Source organism: Myotis nattereri (genome assembly GCF_964212035.1).
Source record: "Myotis nattereri genome assembly, chromosome: 15".
NCBI classification, from domain to species: Eukaryota; Metazoa; Chordata; class Mammalia; order Chiroptera; family Vespertilionidae; genus Myotis; species Myotis nattereri.
Window position 1 is genome coordinate 1,703,510 of NC_138090.1, and position 19,817 is coordinate 1,723,326.

Consider the following 19,817-nt stretch of genomic DNA (forward strand, 5'->3'; position numbering starts at 1 on the left):
TCCAGGACAAAGGCCAGCCCCCCAAGGAAAAGCCTTTCCAGAGCCGTAGTCACTGAGAGGGAAAGAAATTGGTTAAACAGCTTTCATCACAAACAGGGGGAGCTGATTTGTCCCTCTGCCAAAGAACTTTTCAAACGAGCCAATGCTTTAGCACGACGAGCATCTGAAACGCATTACTTTCTACGCAGCACGCTGCAGCCCAGGCACCGGGCTCCTCCCGTCTCCAACGACTAGTTCAGCGTGACTCCTCTAAGGCTTCCCGCTTAAAGGGACAGACTCTGACATCAAGAATTCTTTAAGGAGGCACCTATGCAATAAGCTGTTCTTGCTTTCTCTGGGGACATATATTTGGTTCATGGCATTTTTTGGTATTAACCATTTTTATGATTTTTTTCTCAAAATGAAATAGTGTTCTTGTATTATGTTTCAAAGATAAAAATCACATTAGTATTCTCAGGAAGAAACTTTTTTACTGGGGCTTTAAAATGCACACAAGAAAACGGTACTAGTACCTGCAGATAAATATGGGGGGGTGAAGGGAAAGGAACTCTTAGGAAAATGCTACATCTTCGCTAGAGTATCTCGTAAGCTCCCTCTGCTGGCTACCATTTAAATAGAGTAAAAAACAAAACCAAGCCATCAGCCTCTTTTCTTTGGAGAGTTGCTGGGAGATGCAGGGTGGAACTGAGGATGCGGTTGAGGCTCAGCCTGCCGCTGCCTGCCTTGCCTAATTAGGCTGTAGGACTTCCAGAGTTGGCCCAGGGGAGTAAGTTTAAAATAGGGCGAGTTCTTGTCAAGTCTGAATATGTTTAATCATTAAGTCGATATGCAAAACTACAAAAGCATTTAATATAAAATGAAGCAATTATAAATGGTTAGCATTTAACACTGGAAAATTAAGAATTTAAATATATTTCACAAACTCCACTAAAACAATAAGTTTGTAATATTATTTAATCTATTCGTTTAAATATTAAGGTTTATTTTTTTCAGAGTAAGATTAAGTAACAATTTAAATAATTATCAGGATGTATAAATGAACATCCATTCAAATAAAACATTACTGCATAAACGTGGATACGAAATATTTTGCATATAATAAATATATTTAATGTTTAGGTTAACAAGCACCATCTCGAGAGCAGAAAAGTGTTTTTTCATGACCAACAAATAAATTACATTTGGGAAAACAAGGTGTTTCTATGTGAAGTATCAGATAGCCTCAAATGTTTGTCTTAATATAGCACCCAAACTTCCAAACTGCCTAGAAAGTATCTCCCAAAATATAACTCATACCTTAAGTCATAAAAACAAAGGCCAAGAAAAAAATCAATTTAAGACAAAATTTACAATTTATATTAATTCCCCATTCAATAAAATACCAACTGCCAATTGTTAAAAGTAAATGAACTGTATATATGCAATCCGTTAGTGCTGAAAATCTGAAATATATATTTTTAAAAGTCATTCTTCCTCAAAGTATTTAAAATATTGCATCTCTGGTGGCAAACCTGAAAATTATCAAGCATTTTATTTCCCTAGTTTTCATACTTCTGCTCCCATCCCTACCCCTTTAACCTTTAACAGTCATCCAGCTTTTTGTTTTGTTTTTTTTTGTAAATACACTTACTTACATCCCAAACACAAAACACTGACAATGCTCCTTGGGAACCAAGGAGACCCCAGAACAGCCCAGCCCACAGCTGTGCTCCCCAAGCTGGCGCAGGCGCGGTGACACAGGAAGCCGTCACCGGCCCTTCCGATGCCTCAGAATGCTCCCGAGAGTCCACAGCTGTTTGAGGCTTTGCTGATGCAATCCCGAAGAAAGTGTCAACACATTCTGCAGACAAACATCAGAGAATAAGTCTTTGATTGATAATTTTTCTATTTATTTCTGCCAAGGCGACTGAAAACACAAAAGCCTTTTCATCAGAGAGGTTAGCATAGATGTCAATTTCCTTTTCCTGTTTTTCTGTTAAAAGAAAAAGGGAAAGCTTACTATAAAGGCGGTAGATGCAGCATTTTAGTTTAAAAATTTACAGCTTTCAAAGTATTTCTTTAAATGACAATATTATACATGATAGTACGATGTACATTAAGTATTTCAAAGTATTATGCTACTGAACTTAAATTTTAATTTCAAAGGAGTTATTGAAATGTCATGAACTACATTCTAAAGACTAACTGGAGAGATTATATATATTCCTATATATCTTCAATATCTGCATCATTTCTGTAAGAATCTCAAATACTTCTTTCTCATCACTGGTATGGGCCAAATGACTGTACCAAATTAATTTTCTCACCCTAAAGACAGTCCTTCCTGAAAACCAATGGTGTCTTTATGAATTTATTAACTTCACCTTAGCCTTGCTACCAAATAGAAGAATAACAAACATTTATTTCTACTTTTCCTTTCCTGATTAGAAATGTAATGCAAGTTCCTGGTAGAAAACATTTTAAATACAGAAAGACAAAAAGAAAGCACCTATCTCATAAGTCAGCTAAAATCACAATTAGCATTTCTGTGTACATTCTTCCAAAATTTTCCAAGCTCTACCATGATTCTACTTTCGTCTGGTTTTTATGCTGTTATTGTTTTGCTCTTTAACCCAAGTTAAATATTCACATGCCTCAGAGCCAAATCTTTTAGAGAACTGGCTACCACAATCAGAGTCCTCCCATGCGCATTTCCCACTCTCAGGTGCACCCACATTTTTTTCACTCGTTCCTTCTTGTTTTCACCTCTCTCTCTGTACAGAACATTTGTACATGATGCTCCTGCTTGTTTTTTTTTTTTTGTTTTGTTTTAGGCATTAACTGACTTTCCACAGCGGAAAATTAGAATTGTATTGTTTTCCATCTCTTGCCCCCACTACACACTTCCCTCGCATCTTCCCATTATAGTTATATCACAATTTTGGTGAGATTACTATTCAATGTTTACATTATTCTGACTACATAAATGATTTCACTTTTCACATACACTGTTCTTCCCTGAAAAGATTCTCTTTTTACATCTGCCTAATTTTCATTACTAATTGAACCAAACTCTCTCCGAGATGTATAAAATTTTCAGAATGTTTGCACATAATTAGGTCTTATATCAATTTTTCTTCCTGAATAAATCTCTGCAGGTCTTCTGCTCTGCTCCAATCTGAAATGGCCGCTTTCTGAGCCTCCTCGTGGCACATTATCATCTTAGGATCGCTCTCCAGCATCATGCTGCAGATTCTCAACCCTCTCTCAAGCTGGACCCTGTGTCCACGTCCCAGGATACTTTCCTGGTTCACGTCTTCATTTTGGTGGCATGTATCTTGCAGTAGCTTCCTGAGAAAGGGATACAGGCAGCAAATTTTTGAGACCCTGAAGGTCCAAAATACGTCTACCCTCCCACTAACTCATAGCGAGGTTGACTAAAGACTCATAGATTTCCACTCAGTATTATGAAGGCAAAAAACTATCTTCCATTAACTGGTGCTACTGCTTAAAAAAAAAAAAAACCCAACACCCCTTTTACAGTTTTTAAAACATTATTGCTAAATCTACAGTGAAATACATAAACTAGATCTTAAGTGTATAATTGGAGGGATTTTAACGAACATACGCCAATGTAACCCACACCTCACTCAAGATACAGAAAATTCCTCACACTCCTTTCCTGAGAATCCCTCCCCACCCCATCGGCAACGACTTGATTCCATCGCCATAGAATAATTTTGCCTGCTCTTAAACTTCATATAAATGACATTGTACTGTTTTGTGTCTAGCTTCTGTTGTTTAACCTGTTCTTGAAATTCATTGATGCTGTTCATGTATCAATAGGTTGTTCCACTGTATTAGTTTTAATACCATTTTGATTCTTTTGTCTTTTTTCCCTGAATACTGGTGGGTTCCCTTTAACCAGAGAGAGATGACTTATGATAATATGCTTTGGCAGAACTCTACTTTCAACCATCTACTGAGAATCTGGTGGGCCGCTTCAATATGAAACTCAAAGTTCTTCAGGTTTGGGAAAACTTCTTAGATTATTTCACCGATGACTTCCTTCTCCTCCATCTTCTATGTTCTTCTTCTGCAATGTCAATTATTTATAGATATTGATCTCAAACTGGTCCTCTGAATTTCTTACCTTTCCTATTCTATTTTTTCACCTCATATCCTATTGTTCTACACCAGTGATGGCGAACCTATGACATGCGTGTCAGAGGTAACACGCGAACTCTTTTTTTTGGTTGATTTTTCTTTGTTAAATGGTATTTAAACATATAAAATAAATATCAAAAATATAAGTCTTTGTTTTACTATGGTTGCAAATATCAAAAAATTTCTATATGTGACACGGCATCAGAGCTAAGTTAGGGTTTTTCAAAATGCTGACATGCCAAGCTCAAAAGGTTCGCCATCACTGTTCTACACTCTGGTACATTTCTTCAATTTTTGTCTATAAGCCTTTGGTGATGGTTTTTCATTTCTGAAAAACATATATATGTTCATATTTTCAAGTTCCTTTGCCAGGTACTTTTTGACACTGGCAATTTTTGTTTAAATGTCATCTTGTTCTTGTGTTATGACTACAAGAGCCTTAACTTTTTCTTCTCCCTGCAAAAACTTGTTTTATTCAAATGCTTTCTCTTCCCTGTTGATTTTGTCTTCGCCTTTCACATGCTTTCTTCCATACATCCGGGTAATTCTCGGCGGCATGCTCATACTTGGGAGCGGGACCACAAGGCTGATGAGCGCCTGCACACAGGGCGCCTGGCTGTGGCCGTCACGCAGGATGACCCGCCTGGGCCGTGTCTCTGTGACCACGATGAGAATGGCTTTAGCTTAAGCCTTTGCTCTGGGGCTCTCCAGTCCCTAGAGAAGATACTTCTCATCTCCTCCCTGGAAGACAAGCCTGGCCCGCAGAACTCAGTATCTAGCATCTCCAATTCTCACCTCACCTTGATCTTCATATAGTGCCCTGCCCTCAGGGAAGCCTGGTGTTCCCTGGGCCAAAGACTCACTTCCTCTCGTCTTTCCCAAAGGATAAACTTGGAGAGAGGCGGGACAAGGTAAACAGCCTTCACAGGATAGTTTAAAAAACAGTCTTTCAAACACTATTGTTTGAGCCTCACTTTCACCTCTATACTTCCAGACATAAGTGGTGTACAAATTCCTCATCTTAAGGCAGCTGTGTAATAAAAGTCAGTTTCTTTCTTAGCTTTCGCCAAAGGAGCTTACAATTTAGGTTTCATAGGTGTGCTAAAGCAGTTCTCATTTTCCAGAATTTCGCTGTTTCTCCCATTCCTTGTTCTTGTGGGATTTTTGAAAATATCCCTTTACTAGGACTTGGGGAGGATACAGAGCTAAATGTGTTTATTTAAACCACCATCTTTAACTTGAAGTCTAGAGGAATTCAGTATGTCCATTAATAAGATATTCAGAATTGCCCAATATATTTTAGTCAAAAATGTCACTACATTACTAATATCCCAAGTAATCATACTCCCCACATATAAAATGAAGACTTATCTTAAACAAACCAAAACTTATTATGTTCAATGGTTTGTTTTTATGATTTTATAAAGATAAGCTGTTATCTGATGCCTAATAAGCTTTCGTTTTCTATTCTTTCTTCTTCCTGTTCTTTTTCAAAATATTGAAAACAAGAAAGTCAATTCAAAATGTGTTTTTGTAAACACGGTCAGGTGGTTCTTATTAAAATAATGGCAAACCTTGCTTCAAACTTTTCAAGTGCCTCATGAGCAGACAATAAAAACTAAATTAAACAGCTACTTAACACTCAGAAGCATATCAAAGAAGTCTATTCTAAAATATACAGACACTCCGAAAGTCATGTTTCCTCTCTGTATTATATTTAGAAAAGTTGGTCTGCCTCAAAGGTTAGCAAAGAACAGCCTAGGTGCCCCGTCTGGCCCACCACCTGTTTTTATCAAGTCTCACTGAGCGCTGCCTGCCATTCATTTACATAGTGTCTAGGGCTGCTTTCCAGCTGCAATGACAGAGCAGAGTAACTGTGATGGAGGCTGTGTGGCCCACAAAGCCTACAATATTCCTCTGGCTCTTTATCGAAAAAGTTTGCTGACCATCCACCCCCACCACGGGGTCTACATTAAAAGATTTGTTTATTCTACAAAAGTTGCTTTGAGCACTTTCCTGTTTGTATTAGGAGCCAATAAATTAAGCCATATTTTATTCTAGAAATAATTTCTTAAAACTTTTTTTATAATAAATTGAAAATACTTGAAAAAAATGTCTAGGCAAATCAATGCTCCTTTCTTCCAAGTGACCATGAAACAGAAGTTGAAACCTGCACATAAGGACCTGGCACAACCCGCTTCATTCCCTGCCCGTTTTCTCCTCGCCGCCCCCCTCCACCAGATCGTTCCTTCTCCGTCCTCCGTTATATTCCCTCTACCTCCACTGAAAAGAATGCTGTTTTCTGGGCCACGCAGTATTTTCCTCTTTCTTTTTTCTGCTGACTTTATTTACCTAGCGTTCCTTCCGAAACAGTCTTTAGCACTGATTTTTCTGATCATCCCACTGTTAAAGCAACACATTCAAATTGAGGAAATAACTCAAACTCTCTGGGAGAGAGAGCAGTGTAACCGAAGGAAAGAGAAAAAGCAGTAAAATTACCCAAGGAATTAATGAGAAGGACAGTCTTCATAGAAGCCAGCCAAACACAATATAAACGGTATTCCTTTAGCCATACCACAGAAAATCTTTACTTTGACAAAAGTTAAGGCCAGCATATCAGTGAAGTCCCTAACAGCAGTTACTTTATTCAAATAAAAGCAGAGAAAATGGTAAACAGGTAAAAAGAGAAATGTATATCTATGCTCAATACTTGAATACCTAAGACTGAGTGCCTGAAAAAGCAGGGCATAACTCACAAATAACTAAGAAACGCATGTCACTGAAGATGAAGTTACTTTAAGAGGTGTTTACAGAATTATAAAGAGCAACGATACTGAAGAACATTTTCACTGGTTAATTTTAAAAACTCATAGTATAGCAGTTTGAAATAAGTCTTAACAGAACCCAGATTTATCTTTAAAAAAAAAAAAAGCACAACCACTTGAACAGGATGTCACACACATTATCATCTCCGCACCCTACTATCATCAACTCATAGCAAGGTGAATATTACCTAATGAAGCCTTCAGTTTTCTAATAAAAATTACAGTGATGAAAAACATCAACATCGATTGATCGGCTGCCTCTTGCACACCCCCTCCTGGGGATCGAGCCTGCAACCTGGGCCTGTGCCCCGACCGGGAATGGAACGGAGACCCTTAGAGCACGGGCTGATGCTCAGCCACGGAGCCACACTGGTATGCCACGCGAGGAAATGCTTTCAACTGAACTCTAACTGGGGACGGTCAAGTCCAGGAGCGCAATGCCTGCCGAACACGTCCTTTGCTGCTATCTAATAAGATCTTAGAAAACGAAGTACTTGGAGACAGGCTGCTGGGGTTTATCGTACCTCTTTCTTCCTCGTGCTTTTTGGCGGATGCACTTTTAGGTCTTCCTCTTCCTCGCCTGCTATGATCTGAATGGCTGTTACTCCGAGACCTCTTTCTGTTTTCTAAGTCCTTATGTCCTGTCGGGTGCATCTTCTCTCTCCTAGCTCTCTCTGTGCGCCTCCTCTTGGCCTCATGTTTGTTTTCTGTATGGATGAATAAAAGTGATATATTTTAGGCTTAGCAAGAACTGTTTGTCCAAGTTCTCCCTGTCTGCTTTTTCCTTTCTAAAAGCACTAGAGTTTGCTGCCTGGCAAATTTCATTAAACTACAACCATGACATTTATGCCCCTCATATCCTCACAGGAAAAAAAGAAATTCAACAGAATTCAGGTGATCCATTAACATATGAAGTAGGAGTCTTATAATAGAAGGCTTTTCTTTATTGGCACCTTTAGCTTCAGCCCCTACAAGTCTGCACAATTCCAGTGACCTTTCTGCCCTTTTCTCTCTGCTTCCAAGCTAAAAATGGTGAAGTATCAGAAAGGGGGAAAAAAAAGTTTCATTCTTTTTTGCCACTATCCAAATTATATATTGAAATATGTCAAGTATGCAGAAGCGAAACTGACCTTAGCCATAATATATTAAAGTTACCAATAAAAAACAAACAGAAAGCATCCACAGAAAATATGACAACACTAGGAAAGTAATAGTTTTCATCACTTTAGCCACAGAGGAGGTCATTTCTGATATTCTAAGAACATGCTGTTCCCTAAATGGAATAGCAACAGAGGAACTTGACTCAATATGGTAATTTAATTAATACAAGAAACCACCCTCTCACTCCAAACAAATCAAAATGGTAGATAAGACAACAAAAAATTTTAAGCAGCAAAAACCAAAACTTGCCTTAATACATACCTGAAAAGAAAATTCCCCAAATGCTTAAAAATTACTGTGGAAGAGACAAAACACATGCTACAAAATGGAGGAACTTTGAAAACCTGAGGCTAACTGAAATAAGCCAGACACAGAAGGACAAATACTGTATGACTCCACTCACAACAGCAGTCAAATTTACAGGCACAAAAAGAATAGTAATAGTGGTTGCCTGGGGCGGCGGGGGGGGGGGGGGGGGGGGTGAGGAATGAGGAGTTACCGTTTAGCGGGCACAGGGTGTCTGTTTGGGAAGATGAAAAGGGTTCTAGAGATGGATGGTGATGATGGTTAAGTACACGATAAGAATGTACTTAATGCCACTGAACTGTGCACTTAAAATGATCAAAATACTAAATTTTGTTATGTGAATTTACCACAATAAAAGATGAAAAAAAATAAGGTTTGATGAAAAAGAAGTAGAAAACAAGATGAACTGCTAAAAAAAAAAAAAAAGTGCAAAAGATACACTAAAAAAATGGCAGGTCTGCAGACCAAATTACAGATCTAGAAAGGAAATTCAATTAAAATTCCTGGAACAAAAAGGACAAAAAGAGAGAATATGTGACAGTAAATGAAGAGAAATGAGAAAGGTCCAAGAAATCTAATACTGCTCATCTATGACAGTGTTGTAATTATCTACCCAATATTCATTCAGTCTCCCCTTGAATAAGAACGGAATCCTGTTCTGTTCACTAGGGCCATGTGCGAGCTAAAATACACACATCTGAGACTCCTCATGTGAAGCGGCCATGAAATCCACTTCTAGCCAGTGACACGTCAGTGGATGAGGAAGGTTTCCAGAAAGACTTTTTAAGGGGATGAGCATGGCTGGCCAGCCCCTCTGCCCTTCCCTCTCTTCCTGCTTAGGGTGCTGTGGGCTGCCTGGGGTGAAACAGCTGCCTGTCACAGGGTGGAAGCCACAGCTTCCCAGGATGGAACGAAGAGAAGAACCTAGGTCCTCGATGGTGCACTGAGCCACAAGTCCTGTGGGGCCAACGTCATCATTCTTCACTAAACTGTGACAGCAAACTCTCTGTCCAACCCAGGGCCAGTCAGGTGTGCTGTGGATGGTGATCCTTATATGTCATCCAGTAAGTATTGCCAAAAGGAAGAGAGAGAATAACGGCCGGAAAGATTTAAAGGTAAAACTACCCTAAGCTGCACCCTGGAGCGTTCAGTGGAAAGGCCTGCATGCCAAGGAAGAATGGGAACACTTAAGTGCAAAGCAAAGTCATTCACCACATGCAAGATAGGAAATGCACCACTGCCAGAAGCCGGTCCATCCTTGCTGCTTGACACAGTCGCTGCAAGGAAGAAACATCTGCACAGCATCTGTTTCAAAGGACCTGGCGTATATGGCATACTGTTCTTAATATGTTTGCTCCCCTACTTAGTGCTATGTGTTTTAACCAAGCTCACCTCTCCAAGAAAGGTTGTTTCCCCAGGTGGGGATTTTTCCCTGCAGTTAGGGATTAATAGGACTAAGGAAGGGAATAAATCAGTAAAACCCCTTAACTAAGTGCCAGGCGGGTAGTTAATCACTTTAACTACGAACACGCTTAAACTACATAATCTTTACTTAGATAATCTCCTTCAGTTACTTCCTTGTAGCTTAACAGAACAATAGAGTAGTGACCTTGGAATGGAGATAACAAACGCCTTAACCTTTGGAATAGAATGGATAGGATTAAAATCAACTGGTATAAATACAGATGTAACAGGAGAATAAAGACAGAACCTGACTACAGAACCTGGCTAGGCTGCTGATCAACTGAATGCTGTCTCCATGTCATTTCTTCTTCGCCGACTCCGTCCACACCTTTGGGAACCCCTGGACCTGCTGGGGTTGGACCCCAACACACCACCACATGTTTTTCATGAAAATTTTTCCAGGTCTGAAACAATTTCTGCAAAATTTGTTCCAGAAATAAAAACACATGGTTAAAAAAAAAAAAAAAAAGGTACATAAGAAAAAGTGGGATTATCCCTTGAGTGCAATGGAAAGAAATCTTAGTCTGACAGTGTGCAGCCGACCTAAATGGTTCTTTTTGTTTTGTTTTTTTAGTTTATTTTTATTGATTTCGGAGAGGAAGGGAGATGGAACGAGAGAGACAGAAACACCAATGATAAGAGAGCATCACTGATCGGCTGCCTCCTGCACTCCCCACACTGTGGATGGAGCCTGCAACACACAATTAGTATGTCTTTTGCAAAGGCCTAAAACCGTTCTTATTAGAAGTCAGAGGATTCTATTAAAAAAGGTCTTAAAGCCCAGCCGGTGTGGCTCAGTAGTAGAGCATCGACCTATGAACTAGGAGGTCATGATTTGATTCCCGGTCAGGGCATGTGCCCGGGTTTCGGGCTGTAGGCCCAGGAGGGGGCATGCAGGAGGCAGCTAACTAATGATTCTCATCTATTGTTTTTCTCTCTCTCCCTTCCTCTCTGAAATCAATAAAAATATATTTTTAGCTCTGACCAGTTTGGCTCAGTGGAGAGAGCTTCGGCCTGCAGACTGAAGGGTCCCAGGTTCGATTCCAGTCAAGGGCATGTACCTTGGTTGCGGGCACATCCCCAGTAGGGGGTGTGCAGGAGGCAGCTGATCGATGTTTCTCTCTCATCGATGTTTCTAACTCTCTATCCCTCTCCCTTCCTCTCTAAAAAAATCAATAAAATATATTAAAAAATAAGTATTTAAAAAATATATTTTTTTAATTAAAAAATTAATTTTTATTGCTTTGATTTCACTTTTTATGTTAGTGCAATTTTAGGTTTAAAGACGGTTCTCTTTTTTTGTATGAAATCTAAACTTCTTACTCTGGTTTACAAAGTCCTACTTAATCTGGCCCACCCCAACCCTCTGGCCTCATAGCCACACTCTCCCGCTGTCTACACTGCAACCACATTAGTCTTCATGTTCCTAAAATATACCAATCTTTTTCTAGCCTTAGAATTTTTGCATCTGCTATTTCATCTGTCAAGAATGTTCTCCCTGATCTGATCATGACTAGTCCCTTGTTCCATTCAGCCTCACCTTAAATGGCACTTCTCAGAGAGGCCTTCTCCAACCATTCAATCAAAAGTAGCCTTCCAGTCACACGCTGGCACAGTGCTCTATTTGAATGTCCTACAAGGCGCTTATCACAAGCTAATATTCTCCGTTTATTTGTTCTCTGTCTATCTCCTGCTCACGGGAGCATAAGCTCCATGACAGCAGCAAGCCCGCCTTGATAGGACACTCATTCATTCACTTATGGCCAAGGCTCTGAATAGTGCCTAGCATATAGCAGGCGCTCAAAACACATTTGTAATCAATCTACTCGTATTTGAGGATCATCACTATATGAAGTCTGATTTTACCAAAGAATAAGTAACAAAATTTCATCTTTTAATAAGTATATCCATTGAATAAATCCAATCTGTCTAGTTAATGGGAATGTAAAATAAAATTATTTTTTAGATCTTCTAAATCAGGAAATTATAAACAATAATCAATATATCTAAAAATTACATTCACACCAAAATCAAGTTATATTTTTCCAGTCACTAGTTTAAAAAACTCAAAAGTGTTATAAGTTTTACCAGCATGATGAGAAGAAAAAACCCAAATGTCCATCAACCAGTAACTAGATAAACAGATGGTGGCATATCCGTGCAAAGAATGGATATAGGCAACAACGTGGCTGAGTATTAAACTACGCTCAGTGAAAGAAGCCAGACAAAAAAGAATACATATTACAGGTATGACTCTATTCCTATTAAGTTCTGGAATAGTGACAGAAAACAGAGCAGCAGTTGGCTGGGCGTGGGGGTAGCAAGACTACAAAGGGGAACTAGGAAACTTTCGGGAATGAAGGACACGTTCATTATCTTGATTGTGGTGACTGACTGGTGTAAACATATGACAAAACTTACCGAACTGTGCACTTTAAGTATGTGTGACTTGTTGAATGTCAATTATACCTTAGATTTTTTTTTAAATCAAATCAGGTACACACCCTTGCATTAAAATCCTTCAATGGCTCTCCGTACTCCAAAAACAGAAAGTTTGTTACAAGCTTTATCAGCATGATAAGGGATCATCAATTAAATGAATGAACAGCAAATTAATGTCATAAGCTGACTTCCAACAGCTAATAAAAACCAGACATACTTCAATAGATTTTAATGTTTAACTTCAACAAACATGTAAATAGCAAATTCACACAAAAAAATTAAATTTCTACATCAAATCTAAAAATGCAGTAAATTCTCAGTTACCTGTTGAAGGTGGTGATTTCTCTGGGTGCTTTGCATTTAAAAGTTTTCTGCTAATAAATATGTAACCACAGGGACATGATTTACATGCAACAGGAACCTGTAGAGAAAAAAGAAAAATATATATTATTACTATTTTTCTATTGGTAACCTTCCCAATGTTTACAAAGTCTCCTGAACTTAATGATAAATTACTTAAAGTAGGAATCATAGATTTATTTAAACCCCAGCTCCTTACAACAAATTATTTGAGATGAGTATTGTGTCCTATACAACTTCATAAGGCTTTACAATACCATGAATAGGTAAATGAATAAAAAACATGTCCTGATGGAAGTGACCAATAGAAAAGCATAATAGAATCAAAGCCAGGGAAAATATGTGGAAAAGAAAGGTAACATTTCTTAAAAGATTAGTTTGGCCGGGCCCCTGTGGCTCAGAGGTTGAGTGTCGACCTATGAACCAGGAGGATACGGTGCAATTCCCGGTCAGGGCACATGTCTGGGTTGCGGGCTCCATCCCCAACAGGGGATGTGCAGGAGGCAGCCGATTCATGATTCTCTCTCATCATTGCTGTTTCTATCTCTCTCTCCCTCTCTCTCCCCTTCCTCTCTGAAATAAATAAAAATATACTTAAAAGAAAAAAAAAAGATTACTTTGCTAGCCAATATCTCTTGGCAAGACTGTAACTACTGATGTTTGTACAACCAAAGACTCTACTTTGTGGCTTAAAGGGGAAAAAAATTGACGTACTTTCAAAAAAGAAAAAAAAGGTCAGCCTGACTAGCAGTTTACAAAGAACAAATGGGAAAGGGGAACGTGGCTGGAAAGTCATTAAAGTCATCCCAAGCGTGAGAGTATGAGGGCCCACGCGGAAACAAGCGTAAGAATGGAGATGGAGAAAAGGTAGACCTCTGCCAGACACTCAAACGGAAGAAAGAACTGAAAATGACTCAGGTTCTTATATGACAACGCAGGGTGCCAATGACCAGTAACACACACACACACACACACACACACACACACACACACACACACGTTTACAATAACCAGTGTGAGGGGCAAAATTATATTACAAGCAAAAGAGAATGTGGGAGAAGGTAGTAGTTGCGATCTAGGGTCATATAGTCTCAGCTCCAGCGAGGACACTGGATAAAACAATGTGATGGGCTCTGAGAAAGAAGGCACCTACTAAGAAGGCTCAAGGCTAACTGGGCTCAAGATGATAAGATGGAGCCTACGGCTGTTTCTACATGGGGGCCACTCAGACAAACTGTGCTCCAGGGATCCATTACCATCTTCACCAACCAATCAGAGTGGCTCCATTCTGACCAACCAGGACAGTGCTTTTGGGACCAATCAAACTGTGAGAAATTGAAGTCCTCATTTGCATGAGGATGAACCAATCAGGGACCGGGGCAGGGACCTGGTGTATAAGTCAGCTCCCACACCCTATACATTGAAGACTCAAGACTGCTTCCCGAGCTGGCGCTGAAACACTGGGATGAAACGCTGAAGATGCCTCCCCACCCGAGGGGGGAGGAACGGGCAGAGCGGGCAGAGCACAGCGCCCTCACAGCTGTGCCGCACATAATGGAGCTGTAACACCGAGCTGCATCACACTGAGCTGTTGGCACTGAGAGTCTCTGTCTTCACCACTCTCCAAACTGGCCATTCCTGTTGGCGTTCAATCGGTGCCAACAACAACCAGTTGACAACACTTAAACTCTTCATGCTTCTACTTCTAAAAATGCAAAATACAAATGGCTCCTTTCTCCATTTCAAATGCTCTTGAAAATCATTGAAAAAAATGTTACATTTCCCCCAATAACCATTTCACTAAATTAACCTTCATGATCCTTGGAGTCATGTTAATAAAAAACCAGACATGTTAATAAAAAACGAGAAATTACTCTCAACAAAAAACACTCAGAATAATTAATCAGAAAATTGCAATTCCCTTTGTAAGAGAAATTACTTTGCCCATTGTTCTGCTTGTTAAAAGTTTAGTTATGATCATAAAGCTTTTTATCCGTGTGTGTGTGTGAAATGCCTCCTACTCTAGAATATAAATACTTCCATTAAGCTAAATAAAAAATTTGGCAGAATTCTTTTTCTTTACATAAAAATACTGAACAAAGGATACCTAGTTTGAATTTAAGAAAAATAACAATAAATCCTATAAAAATAATCAAAATCCAGATATGTCCAACAGCTTGCTCTATTTAAAATGTGATGAGATTCTTTCAAACCATGACAGAAAATGTAACATTACACTTTTAATAGGGTAAAACCTTCCCAAAATAGATATGTTTGTCATTTTAAAAATTTCACATCTTCATAGAAACCAAGCTAAAAGGCACTGACTCATTTCCCTTACACTTAATCACATCATTAAGGGCAGTCACGGGGATATAAATTGTTTTAAATTAATGCCATTCAAAACCACAGAAAACCTGATGTTCTTATTTAAGAGACTCCTGCTCCTCAGCAAGCCTTTCTTCTACCTGGTGAAACTCAATACATTTCCAGTTAAGTCTCTGTCCTATACACTAACAAATGTATCAGCCCATATCCAGAATTTGCAGAGGTTGCTACAGTTAGATGAAAAATGTACATTTGGCTTTGGGATGAAGAATACACCAATACTGACTACTTAATAGGTTGGTTTTCATCCCTTAATGCATTTTATGCTCAAGAAACATTCAATGCACCTGACCTAAGTCACCCTAAAGTCCTTTCAAAACGGAAAGTTCCTTTCCCCGACCCCAACCCATCCCCCACCCCCCCCCCCACACACACAACCAAACACCACCAAAACCCAAATCCTATAAAAATGATTATTAAATAGGGTAGTCAACTTCATTAATATTAACCTCTTTATAGTATAATTTGGATTTTAAACAGCCTAAAATTCCTTCAAATTTCAGTTGTAATGTCAAAAATATTGAAAGTTCTAATGCCACACTTTTAGGAATTTAAAATAGAAAAAAAAAAAATCCAACCTGGCTGGTGTGGCTCAGTGGGTTGAGCATGGGCCTATGAACCAGGAGGTCATGGTTCGATTCCTGCTCAGGGCACATGCCCGGGTTGTGGGCTCCATCCCCAGTAGGTGGTGTGCAGGAGGCAGCCAATCAATGATTCTCTCTCATTGACATTTCTCTCCCTCTCCCTCTCTCTCTTCCTCTCTTCCCCCACTCTTCCTCTCTGAAATCAATAAAAATAGATATTTAAAATAAATAGAAAAAAATCCAAAATTTTGTTTATTGATGGCTTATTGTGTATCAATTTATTTCTTGAAAAGTGTATTTAGGTTTGTATGTTTTACAGGTAAAACAGGTTAAAAAAAAACTACAAGAAACAAAATCCTGTTCTTATATTGTTTCAGTGATTTAAAAAAGCTCTAAAATAACCACATTATAGAGAACTAATTTATATTCTTTGCTGCTAAAAGTAACTTACCTATAGTGGACATGTTTGCTAAATGTCACATAAAATTTCTCATAAATTAAAAAACAAACAGCTGCTCTATTTTTAAAAATTAAGGCAAAAACAGAAACATACACAAAAATACCAGAAAAGTAACTAGAATCATCAGTAGTATTATGCACAAAATGGCTCAGTAATTTGGGTTTAGTGGATGTGAAAATGAAAAGTATTGTGGTTTAGATGTTTCAGAACTGTATTTTCAAATGGAGGCATTTAAAAGGGATGTTCAAAGGGATGTTCAACTAAAAATCTAGGGCTGTCTTCTTTGCTGCTCTCTCTCTACTTGTTTTTAAACTTATACACACGTATGTATCTAATGGCAGCCATCTCCTCAACTTTTGAAGATTTTTTTTTTAAATTTTTCAATTGATTTTTAGAGAGGAGGGGGGCGGGGGGAGAGAGAGAGAAACATCTATGTGAGAAACAGTCATCAGTTGCCAAACACACTCCCCCCTAGGAGACGGAACCGCAATCCGGGTGTATTCCCTGACCCGGAACCCAACCCACCGGGGTCACACGCCGACCAACGGAACCACACAGGCCAGTGCTAAAGATTTTACATTTGTATTTATATTTATAAACCAAGTTCGCCTTTAATGTTTGTACACCATGGGGCAGCTTGCTATGGACTGGACTGTGCCCCGCCGCCCACCCCACATTCCTGCACTGAAGCCCTAGTCCGACTGGGTGGTGTCTGGAGATGAGATGAGCAGTCATCTCAGGAGGAGGCCAGTGCCACCAGGACGACAGACCCGGAGCGCTCGCGGCCGAGGCCGTGGCATCCCGCCTCCGGGCTGAGAAGTAAACTGCTGTCGGAGCACCATCCGTGGTGTTCCTGCCGCTGGAGGGGCGACTGCGTGTGTGAAACAAAAGCGACGGAGCTTCCCACCTAACATGCCGATCACCTTTTGCTGAAGTTACAGGACTCCTATGAGTTTATTATTCTCTCCTCTTACTTTAGCCAGGATATCAAAAATCAGGTTATTTTCCCCAAAAGGTTACTCCTTGCCAAGGAAAACAAGGTCAGGATTTGCAATAACTTGCAGCCGACAGAAACCGGAATGCATCATACATACATACATACATACCACGCAAACCTTACGCTCTGCCCTAGTCGCTGGGACGGACGGAAAGGATGGAGGGACGGAAATAAACCCCTGCAAAGGACCTGCAGCCGCAAAGCCCGAATTCTGTCCGAACTTAAATTCGGCTTCTGGGTAAGAGTGGAAGTTGAACTCCTCCCTTTGGAAGCCGTGACTACATAAATTATTTTTATAGCGCATACTCCAACTCCTCCGATCAGTAAACGGTGGGCTCAGACTCTCTTGCCACTGGCCGTAAAAGATACTGAATAAAACGGGTCAACGTTTTCTGATCACCCTGCAAGATGCTCCTGAACGAATGCACTAAAGGTCGGCTTATTCAAAGCCTCCGGCCATTTCAAATCACTCCTGATCAAAAAAAAAAAAAAAAAAATAGATAAAAATAAAAAAGGAGTGGGAGGAGAAAGGGAGTCATTTTGAAAAAATCCTCTCGGTGGAAAAGAAAAAAAAAAACACACCCCGATCCGCACGCTGGCACGAAACGAGCCCCACGACTGGTTTTAATGGAGAGTTTAATTGGGGGGGTGGGGGGGGGCGGCTGTGTTCCGGGTGAAGGAGGAGGCTTGCTTACACGACAACACAATAAATGGGGATTTAAAATTACAGCCCGACACCGGGAGCTGTGTGCAGAAAGCAGCCATTTAAAATGCACGGAACCATATATGTATATATATATATATTTCATTTTTACTTTAAGATCTGGAAGCAGAAACGCCCAGTTTCCAGCAGAGGATGCCGTGGCGGGTGGGGGTCGTGGGCGCCCGAAGGGAAGGGCTTCCCGGGGGGGCGTTAGTCAATCACGTAAAACAACGTAAAGAAAGAATTCACGTCACAAACCTAGGAAGTGTGTTTAGAAGACAAATTAAAAAAAATAAAAAGATCTCCAAACTCGCCGAAATAGAAAGCCGTGACACTGCGGCCCCTGTTGTCACGTGTGGGCGTCCGCCCGGGGCGCGGCGCGGACAGGGGGGTCCCCGCTCCCGTGGGACGGGAACAAAGCCGCCCCGCGGGCAGGACGGGGCGCCCGGCGCCAGGAGCCGGCTCCAGGGGGCACCCGCGCCTTCCCGTCGGGGCACGAGGGGCTCCGGGGCGCAGACCCGCCGCTGTCACCGGGGCCGCCGGGATAGCGGGCACCAGCCCACGCCCCCTTCCGCGCCGCCCGCCGCAGGGCCGTCTCGCCGCCGCCAGGTGGGCGCCGGCCCGGACACCCCGGGCTCAGCCTGCGGTCCGGGTGCCCCGTGGCCGCCGAGCCCAAGGGCCGGCCCACCGCTCGGCCGCCGGGACCCGGCGACGGGGCCTCTCCACAGCCAACCGCCGCCGGCAACGGCCGCCCGCCCGCCGGCCCGCCGCCCACCTGTTGGTCGCACTCGGGGCACGATTTGGTGGCCATCTTCACTTTCTTGGCTCGACTCGCGGACATGCTCCCCTCCGGCGGCGGCGGCGGCGACGGCTCGGGCTCCTCCCCTCGCACCTCACAGGCCCAGCCTCCGCCCGCCGGGTCCCGCTGCCCAGACTGAGGCGCTGCCCGGTGCGCGCGCGCCTGCGCGAGGTTGGGCGGAGCCTGCGTGCGAGGGGGCGGGGCGCACGAGGGGGCGGAGCCTGCGTACGAGGGGGCGCGGCTGCAAAGGGGCGTGGCGCGACGTGGCGTGCGCTAACTCCGTGGGACTTGGGACCGCGCTTCTATCCACTCACGCCGGCCCTCAAGCGCGTCCGGCTTCTCACCAGAGGTAGGCGGGCGGACCCTCCCGCGAGACTATGGCCACGCCTTCTCTCGGTTAGGCAAACAGCGCGGGGGCGTGGCTCGGACGGGATCTGACAATGACGGGCATCTGGCTCGACCAATGAGTGCACAGAATACCAATAGGTGCTGGCCACGCCTTGCCCCGGAAGGAGGGAGAGAGGGAGTGTGAGGAGCGGGTGGGAGGTCAGTCGCCACCGGTTATGGCATTAACTTCAGTAACTCTTAGTAAGTCTAATCACGGAGGAGCTGGAGACATCTGATGAGTCTACTGTATGCCAGGCCGTGGAGTCGGCGCCGCAAGATACCATATTCGTCGTCAAGTATTTATTGAGGGCCAACCCGCCACGCAAATGGGACTCCTGGGAAGCGCTGCCCTCACGATCACCCCGTCCAGTGCAGCCGACCTAACACTCGACTCCAGAGGAGAGGGTGGTCGGTGGGAAGAGTAACGCGGCCGAAAGTCACTGAGCCTCTGATCTAGCAATCCCACCCCTAAGAATCTGAAGGAAAGACATTCCCCACCCAGACCCACTTGCGCAAAGATGTTGCGCTTGACAGCACCGCTCGTCAGAGCAAAAGCAGAAACAGCCCAGGGAGCACCGCCAAGTGGCCGGAGCAGACTCAGGCGTGCATGAAACAGTGCCAGTGCAGCTCCTCTGAAGGACGCGCTCGAGCTGTTTGAAGAGTGCACTGGAAGAATAAGGTACAGAGCACGGCAGGGCAGGAGGGAGACTTGTTTTTCATTCCACGTCCTACTGTATTATTTTAACTTTCTACTAGATCAAGTTAAAAATGTAGGCTTTCCAACCCCCGCCCCAA

General features: G+C 42.0%; 1 protein-coding gene across 1 annotated transcript; it reads right to left on the reverse strand.

Annotated features, from left to right (window-relative positions):
- Window positions 1–1,087: 1,087 nt before the first annotated feature.
- LOC308531089 (UPF0547 protein C16orf87) lies at window positions 1,088–18,789 on the reverse strand. The gene is made up of 4 exons (XM_081107939.1): window positions 18,612–18,789; window positions 12,669–12,765; window positions 7,496–7,678; window positions 1,088–1,972 (listed from the first exon to the last, which is right to left on the reverse strand). Exons 1-4 carry the CDS (start codon window positions 18,675–18,677, stop codon window positions 1,854–1,856), a joined length of 465 nt encoding a protein of 154 aa, XP_080964065.1. The 5' UTR covers window positions 18,678–18,789; the 3' UTR covers window positions 1,088–1,853.
- Between the last annotated feature and the right edge of the window lie 1,028 nt (window positions 18,790–19,817).

Excerpts from the sequence above, each read along its gene's own strand:
- LOC308531089 (XM_081107939.1), bottom strand. The coding sequence starts at position 18,677 with ATGTCCGCGAGTCGAGCCAAGAAAGTGAAGATGGCCACCAAATCGTGC. Across the intron at positions 12,766-18,611 it reads GCCCCGAGTGCGACCAACAG|GTTCCTGTTGCATGTAAATC; the intron begins GTGGGCGGCGGG and ends TTTTCTCTACAG. Across the intron at positions 7,679-12,668 it reads GAAATCACCACCTTCAACAG|AAAACAAACATGAGGCCAAG; the intron begins GTAACTGAGAAT and ends TCATCCATACAG.